The following is a 21,891-nucleotide window of genomic DNA, read 5'->3' as shown; positions in this document are numbered from 1 at the left end:
TGGAGGCTCACACCTATAATCCTAGTTATTCAAGAGACTGAGATCTGAGGACCATGGTTCAAAGCCAGCCAAGACAAGAAAGTCTGTGAGACTCTTATCTACAATTAATCACCAGAAAATCAGAAGTAGAGATGTGGTTCAAAGTGGCAGAGTGGTAGCCTTAAGAAAAAGAGTTCAGGGACAGAGCCCAGGTCAAATTCAAACCCTACAACTGGCAACAAAAAGACAGAAAGGAAGGAAGGAAGGAAGGATTTGCTTGCTGTGTTGGTAGGAGGATCCACTGTTTTGGTCCTAAATTATAGAATTAACATCAGGCTATAAGACATCATATCCTGATAATAAGTCTGTGTTAAATGCTCTGGTTTTATTTTGGTCTTGGTTTTTCGTTTTGTTTTATCTGAGTTTTCTTTGGCGGGGGGGGGGGGGGGGGGACTGCTGTTTACTTGCATTTTGGAACAGGGACTTGATATGTAGCCCAAGCCAGTCTAGAACTCTCCATTCTCTTGCCTCTACCTCACCAGAACTAGAATTTCAAATATGTGTAGCTACACACAGATCTGTCTCTAGAGTTTCAAGAAGACCAGTTGGGGCTGGAAGATGAAGAACAGGTTCCTGGAAGAAGTTGAATGGGAGCTGAACCTAGAGTTGCTTAGGAGCAAGCTGAGCTCAGTGAAGCGTTTTGGTGATAGAGCCTGCGCAAATGCCCTAAAGACAGACTTACAGTTGTCTGCCAAGGAAGAGTGAGGAGAAGAGATCCATCAACAATGAACCTGGGAGTGTGGCTCAAGTGGAGTTTATCTGCTTAGCAAGAGGGAGGCTCTGAATCAAACCCCAGTCTCTCACACACAAGATAAATGGGATTCTTGGGGTGTAGCTCAGTGATAGAGCACTTGCCTAGCATGCCTGAGATTCCACAATGAAATTCTTCCTAGACAGTATTTCTTTATTAGAAAGAAGCAGGGCACCAGACCACAGGACAGGGTTATAGAGTGCTTGATTAGAATCAGGCATGGTGGTACATACCTTCAATCTCAGGACCCAGGAAGCAAAGACAGGAGGATTATAAATTTGAGGTCAGTAGCCTGGCTATGTAGTAAGATCTTGAGAGCTTGAGGACTGGGAATTTGACCTAGTGGTGGAGTGCTTGCCTAGCATGCACGAAGATCTAGGGTTCAACTCCTCAGTACCACATACATAGAAAAAGCCAGAAGTGGTGTTGTGGCTCAAATGTAGAGCTCTAGCCTTGAGAAAGTCCAAGGGACAGTGTTTGGGCCCTGAGTTCAGTCCTCAGGACTAGAAAAAAAAATAGAAAGAGAAAGAAAGAGAAAAAAGGAAGGAAGGAAAGAAAGAAAGAGAAAAGAGGAAGGAAGGAAGGAAGGAAGGAAAGAAAGAAAGAAAGAAAGAAAGAAAGAAAGAAAGAAAGAAAGAAAGAAGAAAGATGGAAGGAAGAAAGGAAGGAAAGAAAAAGAAAAAAGAAAAGAAGCTATATTAGGCTAAGGTGTGGCTTGGTGGCAGAGTTTATCTAGTACCCCAATACAAAAGAAGCTACACTGATTTTAAAAAATGAGGTTTATTGCCTTGAAGTGGGAAGATGGATGAATGTGACAGGTGTTCTGCTGTAGTCAAACACACAGGGGTAGCACAACCCTCCGCAGAGATACCCCTCGCCCCGCCCCACCCCATACAGCCTGGAGGAGCCTCTGAGAAGGAGAGCTCCTGGCCAGGACAGGAGATGCCTCTGATCACCCCCTGCTTGGATGGCTAATTACTGGCATACAGCTCTGGTCCAGAAGGGTCAGTCTGAGGAGAGAGTGGAATGGAGGAGGGTCATGATGGGTCTCCCTTCCTCCCCAGAGGCCTCCCTCTGCCCGGGGCCAACCCCACTGAGCTGCCCTTATTTCTTGGTCATTTATAAGCATTTTCCCTACTGGTACCTACATCACTCCTGCCCTACTCAGAGTAATTCTTGTGACCTGTAGCTGTGTAACCAGGAAGATGTGCTCCATCATCACCCCGGGACCTATCACGGTGTGCCCATCATGCCACAGGATAATCCTGGCACGCCGACACTGTATCGCGGTAACCCACCCCCCTCCAGACGACATACCACCTGAGCAGGGCTTCCGGAAGTAGATGAGGAGGACAGTGCCTCCAATGATGCCCAGCACGCCCAGGCCGAAAGCCAGCCCACACAGCACATTCTCCAGGAGATCCGAGGGCAGGGCATTCCGGGGCACTAGAGCAAAGAGAGGGCAGTGAGCCTGAAGAGCTGGCTGGGGAGTCCTCTACCCAGGGGGGATGCACTTGGGGCTCTAGTTTGACAAGGAAGCTACTAAAGCATGGAAGGTGGAGGTTGTCTAGAATGAGAATGGACCAAATAGGTCCAGGTAGAGAGAGAAGGTCCCTCCCATTGGCCTATCCCCTCCCCTTCTCCCCGCTTGCTTCCCACCAAGGAACCAGACTTGCAAAGAGAGCTCTCACCCCAGTAGGCAATTGCAGTGTAGCCATCGATTTCATGAGTCACAATGCAGGAGAAAAGGTCAGAGGACTCTGGTGTGAAGTTTAAATAAGAAAATGCCTGGAAGGTGAGTCCACTCATGGCCATGACAAAAGTGGGCCCAGCTCCTTCCACAGGGACCATGTTATGCTCCCAGTTCACTGTCAAGGTCGGTGGGAAGAGGTTACTGATAAGGCAGACCAGCGTGTTGGGCTTGCCAAACTCCAGGGGCCTCATTGTGAACACCTCAGGCACAGGGAAACCTGGTGGGGAATTGAGGGGTCAGAGAAAAAAATAAACAAGTTTAGGGGCCAGGAGTGTAGCCTCGTGGTAGAGTGCTCACCTAACATGCTTGAAGCCCTAGGTTCGATTCCTCGATACCACATATTCAGAAAAAACCAGAAGTGGTGCTGTGGCTCAAGTGGCAGAGTATTAGCTTTGAGCAAAAGTGTCCAAGGACAGTGCCCAGGCCCTGAGTTCAAGCCCGTGGACTGGCCCCGAAAAAAGAAATAGACAAGCTTACATGATGCTGTTGGGGTAAGGCACGTGGAGAGGAGGGCAGGGCTCTGAGGCAGACAAAGGAAGAGCTGGGTCTCTAGGGGAAGTCTTCCAAGCAAGAACCATATCTACAGGCCACTCTAGAACTTCCTGGCTAGACCTCATATTGGAGTCTAGTCAGTCTTGTCCTTCAAACTCAGTCATGTCACCAAATACCCCCTTTGCCCTCTCAGTTTTGCTAAACAGAAAATTCAGGGTGCTAGTACTCATTATTCATCACCTGGTCCCTGTTGAAATTCCATCAAGTTCACTGTCTCCTGTGCACAGAAAAACACAGGGTACAGAAGGGAGACTGTGTCTGGTAGAAAAAGAAATTCTGAATCAGAAAAAGGAAGGCCCTAGGGAAGAACGAGAAGGCATGGATGTGGGAGATGAAGTTCAGTGAGTTAGATGGACGACGGTAAGAAAGAACACAGCCCTTCCACCCTGCATCCCAGAGGCCTGACCTCTGGACACTGGGATATACTTTTCCAGTTGGGGGCCTATTTGCTGGAGCATCGATTCGCAGAATTCCTTGTCATATAAGATGGCCGGATAATCTCCTTGGTCATGAGTCCACGTAGAAAATTCAGGTAGATGAGGCACTCGGGTGTCATGGGAAAAGTCGAAGTTGAAAAGCAAGTCCTGGTCATAAGACTCAGAGAGCCCAACGCTGGGATTCCAATCTTGGCAGAACACGGTGTGCTGGAATGTGTGGTTTCGCAGCTCATCCTGCCATGCTGGGGTAGTGGCTGCAAAGAGATATGACAGGTTCAGGGAGGTGGGAGACTTCTGTCTCTTTTTAACTTAGAAAATAGTAACTGCTTCAGGGGGCAGCATAGAGATGTGGCAGGACCCCTCCAGTATCTGGAGACTCTTCTTCACAGTAGGGGTACAGAAGATACTAAAGGATTGCTGCAAACTTCCTTTGGCATAAAAAGGCAACTGACTCTGGGTGCTGGTGGCTCAAATCTGTCATCTAGCTACTCAGAAGACTGGGATCTGATATCAGGATTTGAAGTCAGTCCAGGCGGGAAAGTCTATGAGATGCTCATCTTCTATTTGCCAGCAACCCCCCCCCCCCAGAAGTATAGCTGTGGTTCACATGGTAGAACACCAGCCTTGAGTGGAAAAAACTGAAGGATAGGACCTAGGCCATGAGTTTAAGCCCCAATACCAGTGCTTACACACACACAAAGGCAACTGTCTAAAGTTGTCAAAGAAAAAACAACTAGGTCTATTGTGTAAGGCAACAGTGTCAGTCTTCTGACACTTCTGTTTGAGTACTTTTGTAATGCACAAAGACACCAGCCAGGGAGGCAAGGAGAAGCCAAATTCCAGCTTGCCCTCCACTCACCAAGCTATGAGACAGCACAGAGATGCATCTTCCCATGGGAAAATTTATCCAATTCCAAAAGGCTACTATATGTACTCTCAAAGACAAAGATGGGGTCCCTGTCACTGAGGTTGGGAGAAAGAATGACCATGCCTCCCTAAGTCATAATGACACTTCCTTAGCCTATCCCAGAACATATGTAAACCAAAATCCAGGCTGTAGACTTCATGAGTCATTTCACCTCTCTAAAAGCCTCTCCTCTCCCCAATTTCCCCCATCCTGGGCCTCGGGCCTGAGGAAAGTAACTCTATGACTTTTGTGAATAATCTTCTTTGAAATGCTGGGCAAGAGTCCCCCATGCCAGAAAAAAAAAAAAACTAAAAACAAAACTATTACCAGATACTCAGAATAAGACATTTAGAGTGCGAGGGATAATCTAGATTACTTTTCCATTCTTCTCCTTCACTGAGAAGAAACTAAGGATCCATAAAGGTAAGAGACTTTTCAAGAATCACAAAACGAATGGATAAGAGGCTGCAGTGGAAGAATGGAAACAACTTTTGCTTTGTTCCAGTCCCAGAGCTACCACTTTCAAATTGTGGGAACTTATATAAGATACCTAAACTCACTCGCATTTTTCTTCTGCAAAATAATGAACTGCACTGAGATGGTCTTAAATGGAGTATCAAACCTCTGACTTTGCTTAGCACCCTTAGTCGCACTCTTTTCCAATTCCACTACAAGACCCATCACCTTCATAACGTGTCCCACCACTTACAAAACACAGGGTTCTTCTTCTATGCTCTACATGGCTCCCTGGGCTCTAATGTCACTAGAACATCAGAGGAAAGCTACTATCTTACCTGTGGGGACAGCCCAGGAATGGGAGAGCAGCCATAGAAGCTGTAGCAGCTGCAGCAACAGAGCTCCTTGGTTCTGCTCATGATCCATATCTTCTCTAAGTGTAGGTAGGAACTACCAGCTCCTCTGTCTGGGGTCCCTAGATCCCTCCCCTTATTTCTCATCAGCTCATTTCCAATAGTTGCCCTTGTCATGTTGGCTAGACCAATCACAGAAGTACACAGTTCAACATCATCAGTCACTAGGGAGAGACCTAGTGCCAGCAACCTCCAGAAGGTATCTCCACCACCCGCAGGCCCAGTGGGCTGGGCCAGTGAAGGAATGTCTGCCTCCTGGTGGAGCTCCCTTTCTAGTCTCCTGCCCCCTTGTGGTAGAGTGATGTAATGGGAAGCAAATCATCTGTCAGCCACTCCCCACTGTCCCCACTCCAAACCCAGGGCTCTTCAGATTCCCAACTTCCTCTTCCCTCCCAGCCTCCTCTTTCTTTCCTTTCCTTTCTTTCATTCTTACATTCTTCCTTCCTCTCTCTCTTTCCTTTCTTTCTTCCTTTCTTCCTTCCCTCTCTCCACCCTCCCTCCCTCCCTCTCACTTTCTTTTTGCCAATCCTCAGGCTTGAACTCAGGGCCTGGGCATTGTCCTTGAACTTTCTCAAGACTAGCGCTCTATCACTTGAGCCACAGCACCACTTCCAGCTTTTTCTGTGTGTGTGGTACTGAGGAACTCCACCCTGGGCACGGTGCATGCTGGGCAAGCAGTTTACCACTAGGCCATTAGGTCATACTCCTGGCCCCCGCTTTGGTTGAGGGGCTTGTACTCTGGGCCTGGGCACTGTCCCTGAGCTCTTCTGCACAAGGCTAGCACTAGACCACTCTGAACTACTGCGCCACTTCCCCAGCCTTCTTCTTTTTACTCATTCTGTAGAAATAAAATAAAAATTCACCAAGTGCTGGGACCTGGACCCAGTGGTACAAATATAAGATGAAGACAGTAGACAACCTTATTTCACCTTGCACTTCTCACACCTGTAATCCTAGCTACTCAGGAGGCTGATCTGAGGACCATGGTTCAAAGCCAGTCCAGGCACTAAAGTCTGTGAGACTCTAATCTCCAATTAACCACTAGAAAACTGGAAGTGGCGCTGTGGCTTCAGAGGTAGGGCAGGAGCCTTGAGCTGAAGAGCTCAGGGACAGTGCCCAGGATGAGTTCAAGCCCCATGACCCACAAAAAAAAAAAAAAAAAAAAAAAAAAAAAAAAGGTCTGGGCAAGAAATTCTGTGAGACTTTTTTTTTTTTTTGGTGGGGGTCCTAGGGCTTGAACTCTGGGCCTGGGCGCTGTCCCTCAACTCTTCAGCTCAAGGCTACCACCCTACCCTTGAGCCACAATCCCATTTCCCATTTTCTAGTGAATAATTGAATATGAGTCTTTCAACTTTGTAGTGCCAGGGCTGACTTTGAACCATGATCCTCAGATCTCAGCCTCCTGAGCAGTGAGGATTATAGTGGTGATCCACCACGCCTGGCTTTGTGAGACTCTTATCTCCAATTAGCCACCAGAAAACTGGAAGTAAAGATGTGGCTCAAAGTAAAGCACTCTAAACTTGAGGGACAGCAGCCAGGCCTTGAGTTCAAGCCTATGAATAACCAAAAGGGGGGTGGGGGAGGACTACATTCACATAACATTTTTAACAGAATATTATTATAATTTTTATTTTATTATTGCTGTTGTTAATCTTTTATGTGATTAATTTGTAAACCATCAAGTTTGTACGGGGAAAAAGTACATGCCTGCATGTGCCTGCATGTGTGCCTGTGTGCGTGTGTGTGTGTGTATGCATGTGTTGGAACTGCAATTTAGAATGTATCACACATGGATAAGGGATGTTATCATTTTAATCTGGACTATCCCCAACAGGCTCGCATGCTGAAGGCTTGGTCCCGAGCTCACCAAGCTCTTGGAAGGTTCTGAATATTGAAGAATTAAGGTTTGGTTGGAGAAAGTGGATCATGGAGGAATGCTCTTGAAGACTTTGCTGGAGGGCTGGAGGTGTGACTCAAGTGGAACAAGTTCAAACCCAAATACCACCAAAAAAAGTTTCCCAAGGTTTTGGCTCAGTGCTGGTGACACATGCCGTTAGTCCCATCTAATCAGGAGATTAAGATATGAGACTGTAGAGCCGGGAGTGTGTCCTGGTGATAGAGTGTTTGCCTTGCATGTATGAAGCCCTGGGTACAATTCCTCAGTACCACATACACAGAAAACGCTGGAAATGGTGTTGTGGCTCAAGTGGTAGAATGTTAGCCTTGAGAAAGCCCAAGGACAGTGCTCAGGCCCACCAATGGCAAGAGAGAGAGAGAGAGAGACAGAGACAGAGACAGAGACAGAGACAGAGAGACAGAGAGAGAGAGAAATATCAAGGTTTGAAGCTTGTCTAGGCAGATAAACCCTTGAGTCTATTATCTCCCATTAGCCAGCAAAAAGCCAGAAATGGAGGCATGGCTCGAGTAGTAGAGTGCCAAAAAGAAAGAAAAAACCAAGTGAAAGCATGAGGCATGAGTTCAAGCCTCAGTACTGAAACAAACAAAAATAGCCAGGTACAGGTGACTCTCACCTACAATCCCAGCTACACAGGAGGCTGAGATCTGAGGATCACAGTTGGAGACACAGTTAGATCACAACCTGAGCAGAAAATCTGTAAGACTATTATCTCTAACAGCAGAAAAAGCAAGAAGTGGTATGGTTCAAGTGGTAGAGTGCTAGCCTTGAGCAAAAGGAGCTTAGGGACAGCACCCAGACCCAGAGTTCAAGGTCCAGAAATAAACAAACAAAATGAGTTTATTGGGACCTTGGCCTCCATTCTGCCTTCCGCCTTGGATTTACTAGGGCATTTGAGTCATGTCCTCCCTATTAAGGCTTCCCTAGCCTATCTCCATCCCACGTGTAAACCAAGAGATAATTTTAGAGGATGAAGCCTCTTATAATTACAAAAATTCAAACATAAACTTATCCACTAAAAGGGCAATGAGGCAAACTCTCACCTATTTTGTTCCCATGTGTTAGGTTTTGTTCCCATGTGGTAGGTCAGATCTCCATGTTTTAGAATAGGAAATGGTAATTAGTTTTGCCACACAAAACTAATATCTAATGATCAGAAGTTGCCATATGACCAGACAATACGTGCTTTTCTAGCTTAGGAAATATAAATGCAAGGGCCAGGAGTTTGGCCTAGTGGTAGAGTGCTTGCTTAGCATGCATGAAAACCAGGATTCGATTCTTTGGTACCATATACATAGAAAAAGCTGGAAGTGGTGCTGAGTCTCAAGTGATAGAGCTCTAGCCTTGAGAAAAGTCCAAGGACAGTGCTCAGGCCCTGAGTTCAAGCACCACGACTGGCAAAAAGAAAAAAGAAAAGAAAATTTAAATGAAAGCCTGCAGTGGTGGTTCACGCCTATAATTCTAGCTACTCTGGAGGCTGAGATATTAGGATCAAGGTTCAAAGACAGCCTGGGAACAAAAGGACCTGAGATTCTTATCTCCAATTAACTCTAGAAAACTGGGAAGTTGAGCTTGGCTCAAGAGTAGGGAGGTTGGGCTGGGAGTTTGGCCTAGTGGTAGGGTGTTTGCTGAGCATGCATGAAGACCCAGGTTCAATTCCTTGGTACCACATACATAGAAAAAAGCCTGAAATGATGCTGAGGCTCAAATGGTAGAGCTCTAGCCTTGAGAAAGTCCAAGGAAAGTGCTTAGGCCCTGAGCTCAAGCCCAGGACTGAAAAAAAAAAAAGGAGTATGAGAGTAGGGAGGTAGCCTTGAGCTGAAGAGCTCAGGGATAGTGCCCAGGCCAAGTTTAAGCCCCATGACCCAAAAAAAGAAAGAAAAGAAAAAAAGAAACAATGCCAAAGCCAGGCGCAGTGGCTCACGCCTATAATCCTAGCTACTACTCAGGAGGCTGAGATCTGAGAATCACAGTTCAAAGCCAACCTGGGCACTAAAGTCCGTGAGACTCTTATCTCCAATTAACCACCATGCCATGGCTCAAGAGGTAAGGCCATAACCTTGAGCTAAAGAGCTCAGGGACAATGCCCAGGCCCAGAGTTCAAGCCCCATGACCAACCAAAAAAAAAAAAAAAAAAAAAGAAAGAAAGAAAGGAAGGAAGGAAAACAGGAAGAAAGAAAGAAAGCAAGAAAGAAAAAAGTAAATATAAATTCCACAGACAAAAAGCACCATTTTTAGTCTTTTATTCCCATTTCCTGCATGGGAAGCAGAAAATGCTTCTTCCTTTCTTCATTTCTCTTAGCATTATGCTGTTATACTAAAAATCCTTGCTAAACCTTGAGAAGTAACAACAACAAAAGAATGCAATATGCATCGAGCACTACCAAAGAAAGAGAAAGAGAGAGAGAGCCAATAATTTGGGAAGGAATAATATTATGAGAATGGAGGAATAAGTGGGAATAATCAAGCAGGCCCCTAAGAATCTTGAAGCAAAAACAATTCAAAAACAATTTAAACAGAAGACTATGACGGAAAAGAATACATTCCAAGGCAAGGAGTAGGAAGATTCATGAAGATCACTCAGAGTTCCTTCCTTTGCTGAGCCTGTGACAGCTGACAGGGAAGTTAGGAAGGTTGCTCATAGGTTCCCATGTGATCATGGACAACCAAGAGTATCATATTCCATAAATCCAGGCCAAAGCCAGCTCAAATAGGCCTTGGTACACCCACAAATTGGATCTGACTTTTACTTAAGCAGATATTAGAGATACTAAAGGTGGAAATTGATCAGTTTAGTATTTTGGAGGCACTATTGTGATATTTCAAAAAGTGGACTGGAGCTTGTGAAGAATGGAGGTAAAATTGCCAGTCAACAGTGTAGAGCAAGCTGGGCATAGGGGTTTACACCTGTAATCCTAGCTACTCAGGAGGCTATGATCTGAGGATTGCAGTTCAAAGACAGCCCTGGCCCTAAAGAATGTGAGACTCTGCCAGGGGTTTGGCCTAGTCGTAGAATGCCTGCCTAGCAAGAATGAAGACCCAGGCTCAATTCCTCGGTACCACATGCATAGAAAAAAAGCCAGAAGTGGTGCTGTGGCTCAAGTGGTAGAATTCTAGCCTTGAGAAAGCCCAAGGATAGTGCTCAGGCCCTGAGCTCAAGGCCCAGGACTAGAGGGAAAAAAAAAATGTGAGAGTCATCTCCAATTAACCACTAGAAAAGGTGAAGTATGGCTATGGCTCCAGGGGTAGGGTGGTAGTCTTGAACTGAAGAGCTTAGGAACAATGCCCAGGCCCAGGGGTAGGGCATTAGCCTTGAGCTGAAGAGCCCAGGGACAGCACTCAAGCCCAGAGTTCAAGCCCCTTGACTGACAAAAAAAATTGTGTATAGCAGCTAAGCCATAGTGGAACATACCTATACTTACAGCTACTCAGGGAATGAAGTAACAGATGAGAAGGTCCTATATTAAATTGTAATTAGTATATTGTGATAATTAGGAAGTGAATTCTGAAAGCTCTGACTACTGATTACAGAGGAGAGGTGAAAGAGATGACACTAACACCCTGGCTTCTAATGTGGTGACTGCGTGGGTTTTCAGCACTGGATAGAACTGAAGCAGAAAACAATGTCAGGAAAAAAGTTTAAAGACAAAGAGAAGAAGGTGTGGTATATCATACTTGTAATTCCACCACTAAGGAGGCTGAGGCAACAGTATCACAAATTTAAGGATATATATATATATATATATATATATATATATATATATATATAAATAGTCAGTTCAAGGCTAGTCTAGATTACATATCTATTTAAAAAAAACAACTAATCATGTAGCTCAGTGACAGTGTTTTCCTAGCAAACCAAACACCATCTACACCAAAAAGACAAAGAGAACAAGTGTGATTTCGTGGATGCTGACACATGGGGTATAAGTGGAAGGTAGTGAGGTATATGAAGATGAATCCTAGGTGTAGATGAAAAATCTGATCTGGGGAGCAAGGAATACAAATACTGAAGCAGAGACCATGGATAAAGAAACCCAAGTAGACTGAGCAGAACGTGCAGGAAGGGTGCCAGGGGCTCAGGCCTGTAATCCTAGCTACTCAGGAAGCTGAGATCTGAGGATTGCAGCTTGAAACCCAGGCCCTGAGTTCAAACCCCATGACTGACAAAAACAGAGTCAGAAAGAAGGGAAACAAAGATATAAGTCTGCCTGAGGTCAAACTCTAAACCTCATATCAGTTTTTACCCAGTATCCAAGCACGAACACAACCACTCCAAGTATGTCAGACTGGGAAAGAAGTTAATATATAGGCTGGGAATATGGCTTAGTTAGTGGTAGAGTACTTGCTTAGCATGCATGAAGCCCAGGGTTCAATTCCTCAGTACCATATAAACAGAGAAGGCCAGAAGTGGCTCTGTGGCTCAAGTGGTAGGGAATTAGCCATGAGCAAAAGAAGCTTGGGACAGTGTCCAGGCTCTGAGTTCAAGCCTCAAAAAGGGAGGTAGGGAGAGACAGAGAGAGGAAGAAAGGGAGGGGGAGAGGGAGAGAGAAAGAGAGAGAAAGAAAATTTAATACAGTATGGGTAACTTAGATGTTAAAAGGGCAAAATCTGCACAAGGGAGAGAAAGGCTTGCATGGAAGCACATAGGGAAGGTAGCTTGCAGGGAATTCCCAGCTACCATCACCTAAACTAGAATCCATGTCTACTGCAGCCTGTCACGGTCAAATCCCATCAACTGAAAGGCTGCCATCATTTGAGAAAGTATTTCTGTCCAGGAGGCTGGAGTTCTGCCAGTCTTCTTGCTATAGACATAAGCAGTTATCTCAATTGTCTTCCTGTTGGAAGCTGAAACAGGAAGCTTCTGAGTTTCTCCTGCCACGCCTCCTACTGGCAGAGTCTAAAGCTACCTCCAACTTCAGAACACAGTACAGGAGAGTGGGTGTGGCACTGAGAGGCAAATAGAGAATAACCACCGCCCTCGTACATGCTAACTTGTAAAAATCTAGTGATATCAGAACAAAGAATTAAGAGTACAAGGAGGAAATAGATCTGATGAAATAAAGGTATTTTGTAAAGGAGGGCAGGTCTGTAGCTCAAAGGTCAAGGAAGGACTGAGAAACGTCCTTAGACTCAGGGAACAGAAAAGCCTGGCATGATAGTACATACTGCTTTCTCAGCACTTGGGGGGCTGAGGCAGGAGGATGGGAGTTCATGGACAGTTTAGGGTACATATGGAGACTTTTGGGGAAACAAAAAGAGGAGGTGGACAATAACTAGGAGAAGGACAGAGAGATATAGATTGGGTGACTAGGACATGGCTGGCAAACTGATTGAGAGCAATTTCAGTATTGTAGTAGGAGTGGACTCCAGATTGTAGTGGGCTGAACATAAGTGGGAGGTGAGGAAGAAACTGTTGGTGTCTATGCTTCCAGTTTAACAGAGGAGAAAGAGACAGAAGGGGTGGGGGTAGAAGCAATGAAAAAGATCTATGTGGCGATTAAGTCAGCTTAATGGGAATGTGTTCCATCAGAATTTCTGGGGCTTTCAACATCTATATTTGTTTTTAATAAAGATTAGCGGTAGTAAGAAAAAACAAAACCAAACCAACCCCACGACCTCCTAAATATTCTGGCACGTAAGTGTGGGTGTGTGAGTCGTGAGGAGGGAATGTGGGGGCAGGGCTAGGATTTGGAGATCACTGCCACCCTCCAGAAATCACAATATTTCTCCACAGTCAGTGGAGAGATTCAGGTCGTTGAGAGCGTGGTTTGTTTTACCATCAGGGCTATAGGGGAGACAGATGGTCTGCTGCCACCCGAAATTCTATGCAATGAACCTTGGGCAAGATGCTAGGAAAAGCACTCACCTCTGAGCTCCAGACTCACCCCTCCACCTAAACCAGAGGCCAAATATTTTCTGTAAAAGGCAAGACAGGCAGGACAGTAAATATTCCTGGCTTTGTGGGTTGCGAATCTCTGTTAGAACTACACAACTACAGCAGGAAACCAGCCATGGGCAGTATCCCTTCTTCCTGGCTGTCCCTCCCACTTCTTGAGCATTTCCTATTGGCTCCTTCAGGCCTTCATGGACCCTTATAGCAGTTTTTCAAGTATTGGTGTTCTATAGAATTTTGTCCTCAAGCCTCTTTTTTTATTTATGGACAATGAAATGTGATTTTCACATAATTTCTATATGTCAAGAAACACTCTGGCTTTTTTTTTTTCATTTAAAAATGTAAAACCAAAAAAAAAAAAAAGTAAAACCATTCTTAGAACTTGGGCCATATGAAAACAAGCAGTGGGCTGGATTCTGCTCACAGACCCATACTGATGCTGTTCTGAGTGTGCTCAGAATTAGGATGGAAACTCAAAATAAACCTGCCTTTCAAAAGGGCCTTATGCTCCCTTATTATGGGAGTGGCAATGGGCTGTGTCCCTGAGATAGTCAATTCTTTCCAGAAGATCTGGGGGAGAACTGAAGAAAGTGAGCTGGGCCAGTGGATTTAGGAACAGCCGTGGCAGACACTGGAATCACTCTCAAGACACTGCAATCGTGCTCATAAAAATGAGGCAAAGGGGATCGAGTGAGGAGAAACACCCAGCAGGATGTTAGAGGCAGCTAACTCCCTTCTCCCTTTTACAACCCAAGTATTAATAATAAATTGCAAAATTTAAACTTATTCTTCCTTCTCTTGCCAGTACCCCCCAACAATCTCCACCAAAGGTATCTCTAAATAGCCTGGGGATATTAGGCAGAGCAAGGCAGCCAGTTCTGCTTTGTGATGACTGGGTGTCTACTTTGTCTTAGATACAACTACCAGGCCCATTGTCTATAAAGCTAAGAGGTCATGGTATGCTATGGCTGGGCTCTCCCAACTCAGCTCATCTACATTTACTTTTAAAGCCATAGGAAACGACATCCCTGTTTTCACACCTGTCATTTAATTCCCACTCCTCAACAATAGGTTTGCTTTTTATGCATGTTTTTCTCAGTCAAGGGGTTGGCCTAGGTGCTGTCCCTGAACTCTTCTGCTCAAGGCTACCTCCCTACCCCTGGGCGTGGGTGTTGTCCCTGAGCTCTTCAGCTCAAGGCTACCACAAGCCACTTCTGGTTTTTCTAGGGGTTAACTGGAGATGAGAGTCTCCCGGTCTCTGGTGCCCAGGCTGGCTTTGGACAGAGATCCTCAGCTCTCAGCCTCCTGAGTAGCTAAGACTACAGATGTGAGCCACCACACCTGGCTGTCCCTGAGCTTTTTTTGCTCAAGACTAGTACTTCACCACTTAACCCACTGCCTCACTTCTCCTTTATGGATGGTTAATTGAAGATGGGAGTCTCACTGACTTTCCTGGCCCTCAGATCTCAGAGGTGTCCTGAATAGCTTGTAGGATGATAGGCATGACCCATTGGTGCCCAAATTACCTTATAATTTTAAATTGCAAAGGGGCTGATCTAACTTGTGGACTCAGAGCTGAATAAGCTAACCTCAGGAAGGATAATAACCACAGAGAGACCTTACCAACAGGAGCTGAGTTGCAATTAATACGGTACCTGCAAAGGCGTCCAGCCTCTCCATCTTTCACATTTCACACTTTTGAGAAAGACAATTTCATTTGGCGGGGCTTGTATGCCACTGAAACCCCTAACTATGGCCAGGTATAAAATCACTCTAGGCATATTATTAGAGCTATTTCTAGAGAAGGGAAAATTATCATGAACCAAGCAACCACTTCAATGTAGCTATCTTCAATGTAAGTTACCTCGTAAAATTACAGAGATCATCTGAGAACAGGAGAGGTTGAATTTGTATATTAAAGACAGAATTTCAAAAAGTAACTATTCAGGTGATCTGATTACCTAAGGGTGATCTCTGGCCCATCACATGTCTTACCATATATTCAAGTTACATTTATCATAACTTTAATGTGGACTTACCATTTTTTTCATAAACATTTTGTGTGCTTAAAGCTCTCTACGATTTGAGCTACGCTCTATTTCTGGTTAACTGGGGATAATTGTCTCACAGCTTTCCTGGCTGGGCTGGCTTCAAATCATGATCCTCAGATCTCAGCCTCTTGAGTAGTTAGGATAACAGGTGAGAACCACAAGTACCCAGCTGATTTATAATTAAACATTTTGTAAGCTGGGTGCTGGTGCTCACACCCAGCTACTCAGAAGGATGAGATTTGAGGAATGTGGTTCAAAGCCTGGGTACAAAAGTCCATGAGACTCTTTTTTTAATAATTTTTTATTGTAATTAAAAAAGGGTTACATGATATTTGCCAGATAGAAGGTGCATTAATTCACATACATTGATACCCTTTCACATGTCTTGGTACCCATCACTCTCCCCCCCCCTCGTCTTGGTTTTCCCCCCTTCCTTATCAAATTTCAAATAACCAAATACAAATAAATTCAATATATCAGATAACAAAGTGAGATACTGTTACAATATGAGACACCCAAGAGACAGTAAAGGAGATGAAAGATAACATAGTATATTAAGGACAACAATCATTCATTATATGGCTTTTGTTTCAGTATCGTCCATGAGACTCTTATCTCCAATTAGCCACCAGAGAACCAGAAGTGGTACTGTGGCTCAAAGTGGTAGAGCGCTAGCCTTGAGCTGAAGAGATCAGAGATAGCACCTAAGCCTAGCTTTCAAGCCCCACGACCAAAAAAAAAAAAAAAAAAATAGAATTTAACATATTATATTCAACTAATTTCCCATGAATCTATGAATAAGTATAACAATTATAGTAGATAAACTTTATGTCAGCAACCAAAAAAATTAAAAACAGTTGCTTAGCTTTATTTAACCAAGCTGTGTTAATTTTCTCCAAACTGTCTGAGTAGGAAATTTCAAATGTTTTACACTGGGGATGATACTGCATACCTGTAATCCTGGCATGTGAGACCTTTTCTGTAGTGAAAAAACCTGGGTTCTGAAGTGCTGGTTAAGGACTGAATTTTGGATGAGATCCTCATCCAGGGAGGATTAATAGAAATCACTGCCAATCAATATTTTCATGTTATAGCTACTACAGACCTCTCAAAATAATCTATAATCTGGAAACTCTTAGTAAAGAGTAAACTCTTTAGTAAAGAAACACTGTATGTATCAATACAGAAATACATCACATATTAAAAATAATTTGATAATTATATCTTGTTTGACATTTTTATTTTTTCATTGTTATAAAGGTGATGTATAGCCAGCCACGGTGGTTCACACCTGTAATCCTAACTACTCAGGAGGCTAATTCTGAGGATCAAGGTTCAAAGCCAGCACAGGCACAAAGGCTCTGAGACTCTTATCCCCAATTAACGGGAAGGGAGACTTGGCTCAAGGGTAGGGTGATAGCCTACCCTTGATAGCTGAAGGGCTCCAGGACAGCTCTCAGGCCAAGTTCAAGCCCCATGACCCTAAATAAATAAGATAAGATATATAGAGAGGTTACAGTTATACAACTCAGGTAAAGAGTAAATTTCTTGCTGGGAGTGTGGCCTAGTGGTAGAGTGCTTGCCTAGCATGCACAAAGCTCTGGGTTTTGATTCCTTGGTACTACATATACTGAAAAGGCCACAATTGGTACTGTGGCCCAAAGACAGTGCCACAGGGCCGCTTCCAGTTTTTCAGTGGTTGATTGGAGATAAGAGTGTCATAGGGACTTTTCTGCCCAAGCTGGATTCAAACAGCGATCCTCACATTTCAAGTTCCACAACCACCAAAAAGAAAAAGAAAAAAAAGAGTATATTTCTTTTTTTGGATGTCACTCTTTCCCTTGCTGTATGTTTTGTTTTTTTAATTTGCCAATCCTGGGGCTTAAGCTCAAGGCCTAGGCACTGTCCCTGAGCTTCTTTTGCTCAAGGCTAGCACTCTACCACTTGAGCTACAATACCACTTTTTCTGTGTATGTGGTACTGAGGACTCAAACCCAGGGCTTCATGCGTGCTAGGCAAGGACTCTACCACAAAGCCACATTTCCAGCCCTTATATTTTCTATTTTTTTTTTTTTTGTAGTACTGGGAATTAAATCTAGGATGTTGTAAGCAATCTACCACTTGAACCACATGCACAACAGGCAGCTCAGGAACAGTGCCCAGGTCCTGAGTTAAAGCCCAAACCTAAAAAACCCAAAATCCTGCAGTCTTCACTGGGGTCATTTCTTACACTGGTTTCTGCCCCTTATATTGCTCTGTTTCACCTCTTCTTTTGAAGTTCACTTCCTAATGATGTTTTGAATTCACTTCCTAGTTTAGTCCCTGAGGCTTTCACCCAAAGTTCAGTCCTTAACCATAAAGCAAACTCTTTCATACTTCCCTCCTTACAAATTTTGCCTACTGTCATGGCAGATTCATATATCACCCCAAATATACCGATCATCTTAAGTACACTTCTCCTAATCTTCCTGTTGTGTTTTGCAACCTAGAGAACATATTATTCAGAGGCAGACTTCCTGTGTTCAAATCCAACCTCTGCTACTTAGCAAAAATGGGACCTTGGGTAAATCTCTTAGACATCTCTTAACTGCTCATCTGAAAAATGATGCTAATAATAGGACTGACTTTATAGGAAGTAAGGATTAAGAGATAACGTGTATAGCATATATAACAGTGCCTAACATATTTCATATCCAACTTCTGTGACAGCCCCTGTGGATGTTTTTATTTTTGAAAAAAAGAAAAAAAAAGGATTTAATGCTGAGCGCGGTGGTGCACACCTGTAATCCTAGCTACTCAGGAGGCTGAGATCTGAGGATCAAGTTTCAAAGCCAGCCTAGGCACTAAAAAGTCCATAAAACACTTATCTCCAATTAATCACCAGAAAATAGGAAGTGGTGCTATGGCTCAAGCAATTGGTGGTAGCCTTGAGCTGTAGAGCTTAGGGACAGCATTCAGGCCCCGAGTTCAAATCCCACAACCAACCAAAAAAAAAAAAAAACTAACACAGCCTTGCTCTCAAGATCTCAAGATCAAGAATGGAATGAAGAAAAACCTGAGTGGCATTTATTGTAAAGGTGCTATCATAAAAAGGACATTGAACAATGAGCAGCCAGTTTGATTTAGGAGGCAAGAGTAAGCCATTCAGAGACATTGGTTTTTTGAGATGAATTAGGGAAAAGTTTATTCCATGTGAAGAGAATACAAGTGTAAAACACTAAGGCACTAAACAAAACAGCATACCTGAGAAAAACATTTTATGGGGCTAGAGTTTAGGATCCAGGAGAAAGTGACATTGAAGAAGTAGGCAGACCTTTCTGGCAAACAGAAATCTGGACTTGATCCTTAGGCAGTAAGGAATTTATATAGACTTTAGCATCCCATGACCATAGCTCTATCTGGAAAACTCACTAGTAGAAGTACTGTGGTAGCAGCCAGAAAGCAAATCTAGAGTAGCGCCATCCAGGAGACCTTAGGGGCTAGGGATGTAGGTCAGTGATAGATCATTTGCCTAGCATATTCAAGACCCTGGTTTCAAATGTGACACAGGGGGGAAAAAAAAAACATCAATGAAAAAGACTTTTTTTTTTTTGTAAAGACAGGAATGTTCATGACAGCTCTTAAGCCGAAGAGTTCAGGGACAATGCCCAGGCCCAGGGGTAGGGCAGTAGCCTTGAGCTTGAAGTGCCCAGGTTGTCCCATAAAAAAAAAAAGTATAAAGGACTAGAGGTATGGCTTAAGTGGTAGAGCATTTGCCTAGCAAGTGCAAGGCCCTGTGCTCAAACCCTAGTACCACACACACACACAAAAAAATTTAAGGTATGATTGATGGATATTCCGGGCACAGATGTATGAGTCAGCAGATATTTTTGTTGGCCCCAAGGCTTGGACTGAGGTACTAGGCTCAGTCCCTGAGCCTGAGGTCAAGGCTAGCACTTTACCACTTGAGCCACAGCACCACTTCCAGCTTTTTCTGTTTATGTGGCACTGAGGAATAAAAATCCAGAACTTATGCAAGCTAGGCAAGCACTCTTTACCACTAAGCCACATTTCCAGCCTAGTTGGCAGACTAAAGACACAAAATAGCCAGGCATGGTGGCTCACGCCTGTAATCCTAGCTACTCAGGATCAAGGTTCAAAGCCAGCCTGGCACTAAAAGACATGAGACTCTAATTAACCTCTAGAAAATGGGGAAGTGGGGCTTGGCTCAAGGGTATGGCAGTAGCCTTGAGCTGAAGAGCTCAGGGATAGCACCCAGGCCCAGAGTTCAAACCCCATGACCCCCGCCCCCCAAAAAAATTAAATTAAAAAAATAAACAGAAAAAATGGTAAAATTCTGGTGGAAATGAAGTTGTGAGGAAAGGATATTAAGAACAAGCTTTTAGAAGCCGGGTGCAGTGGCTCGTGTCTGTAATCCTAGCTACTCAGGAGGAACTCAGTTCAAAGCCAACTCAAGCACTAAAAAGTTCATGAGACGCTTATCTTCAATTAACCACTTGAAAATCTTGGAAGTGGGGCTGTGGTTTCAGGAATAGGGCGGTAGCCTCCAGCTGAAGAGCTCAGGGACAGCACCCAGGCCCAAGAGTTCAAGCCCCAGATTGACCAAAAAAAAAAGCCTCTTGATTCCAGGCTTTGTAAATGAGTAACTGTCATGACGGCATGCAACTTGGAAACAGGCCTAGAGCAATGTATATTGCATTAAATAGAACAAGTTGCAGTATTTTCAGAGTTATCCAAGTAATAATCTTTATTAGGATGCTCAACTTGGGAGCGCTGAACTAAAGATACTGTCTCAAAAGGGGTTGAGCAACTGAAGATGAAACTGAGTAAATGAATAGAACCTAAAGCAAACTGGCAAAAACCTATCAACCATAGGAGGAGGCAAAGAAAGGTACAGGACTCAGTAAGGTGACTGGGGAGGTACCGTTGTACGTGTAGTAAATCAAGGGACTAGCAAATGCCAGGAAGAAACCATCAACAAATGTCAAATGCTCTAGAGGTCAAACAAGGTGAGAAATGTAAAGTGATTCCAGACTTTGCCAATTTGGAAATCCTTGGTAACATGTGTCAGAATAGTTTTGGTTGGCAGGAACAGGGCAGAAATGAGTTGAATGAGGAGTAGGGAGGGAGAGGAGGGGGTCAGACAAAGATGGAAAGAGTTTTGACGCTAATTTGTTATTCCTAATGGGGTGCAGGGGAAGGTTTCTTGGCAGTGCAATGGAGCTAAGAGATAGAGGTTTCCTGAGGGCCTCAATATTGGGAGTTTTTTTTTTTTTTTCTTCTTGGCTGGGAAACAGGAAAAGGTAAGTTAAAATTCCAAAGATTGCAAAACGCTAAGATTGCCTCGGGTAATGGGAAGAGGTGACCAGGTCAAAAGCAAAGGCATTTCCTTAAACTAAGGTGGCCGGCTGAGGACCTGGGAGTGGGCTGCGAACGCGGATGGCCCCATGCGCAGGCGGGGGGCTGCTCCCAGCTTGGCCTGTTTGTTGTTCGGGGGAGTGTTACCCGTCAGGGCGGAGGGGTGAGATCGACCTGGAGGTCTGGAAGGAGAAAGGCCGGGCACACACGGCAGCTTTGGTATCCCCCGACCCCTCCTATCTCAAGGGCCAGCCCCTCACTGACGGACGCTCTCACCAGCTCAGTCTACTCGGTTCAGCGCTGTCTCCGCCGCTTCCTAGGGACACGTGGGGGAGGAAGGGACTCCGAGGTTATTACCCCGTGTGCCGCTCTTGTCACGGTCACACAAGGAGTTCAAGACTCAGAGGGCCCGGGGTCCAGCGCGGCGCGCGCGGCGCTCCTCGTCCCCTCGGCTCTGGTGTTCACTGTTGAGGCGGGGCCTGGCTGCCCGCTCGGGCGGCGCGGACCCCCCTCCCCCGCAGGTCGCCCGCCTGGCCCGGCTCACCGCGCCGAGGGGCGGCCCCACCCTGCGCACCCCGGCCGCTGGCTCCGGCCAGGACCCGTCCCCCTTCTGTGACGACGGCTGAACGTCGTGCAGTCCCGGGGGGGGGGGGACTCAGGCCTGGAGGTTCGAAGCCGCAGTTCCGCACGACACCCCGAGGAGACGACCCTCGGCCGCCGGGCCTCCGGGCCGCGCCGCGCGGGCAGCGGGGAGGAAGGGCCGCGGCGGGCGGGCGGCCTGCGCGCGCCGCTTCCGCCCCACCCACTGCGCGCGCTCCGAGCCCCGCCGCGGGACCTGCTGCGGCGGGGCCCGGACGCCTGCGCACTGTGGCTCCCACGCCCTTGCTCTCCCCTCCAGCCCTCCCCCCTCCCCCCACGCTGCCTGCACTTCCCTCCCCCTCCCCCAAGCCGGTCGCACCCTCGCGCCTGCGCAGTGTGCGTTTCGGGGCGGCGGCAGCCATGCTGAACCCGTACCGAGAGGCGAGTGGGGGGGAGAAGGTCGACGACAGCGGGATAGGAAGCTGGAGATGTGGAGGAGTGGCAGCAATAGCGCGCTCTGGATTTCGGGGTTTGGCCCGGGTCTTAGGGCCCGCCGGGCCTCTCCAGAGACCCCCGGGAACGTTCGGAAATCTGGCCCTTGGGGCGGGGGGGTGGAGGAGGTGGCGGGCACGTGACCCGGGTCAGCCAATCTGAGCGCTGCTGACGTGGCCGCGCGGCCCCGAGGCTCTCCCCACCCCCCAGCCCGGCCGGGAAGGGAGGGGCCGGGGGCTACACCCCCTCCCCCAACACTGCTTCAGTTTCCGGGGGGGTTGACACCCCGATT

The 21,891-nt window shown here is 45.8% G+C and overlaps 1 protein-coding gene across 1 annotated transcript; it reads right to left on the bottom strand.

The window, feature by feature from the left end:
- Positions 1-1,554: 1,554 nt before the first annotated feature.
- LOC150047842 (HLA class II histocompatibility antigen, DM alpha chain) lies at positions 1,555-21,798 on the bottom strand (the record flags this gene model as incomplete). Its single annotated transcript, XM_090355228.1, has 5 exons — positions 1,555-1,800; positions 2,108-2,236; positions 2,482-2,760; positions 3,502-3,786; positions 21,543-21,798. Coding segments are annotated over 5 exons (954 nt in total), but the record flags the coding sequence as incomplete, so codon positions are not given.
- Between the last annotated feature and the right edge of the window lie 93 nt (positions 21,799-21,891).

This window comes from Megascapheus bottae, chromosome 22 (genome assembly GCF_031878675.1).
Source record: "Megascapheus bottae isolate mThoBot1 chromosome 22, mThoBot2.hap1, whole genome shotgun sequence".
Lineage (NCBI taxonomy): Eukaryota > Metazoa > Chordata > Mammalia > Rodentia > Geomyidae > Megascapheus > Megascapheus bottae.
The sequence above is the reverse complement of the archived record's forward strand: the minus strand, read 5'-3'. Positions and strand labels throughout refer to the sequence as shown.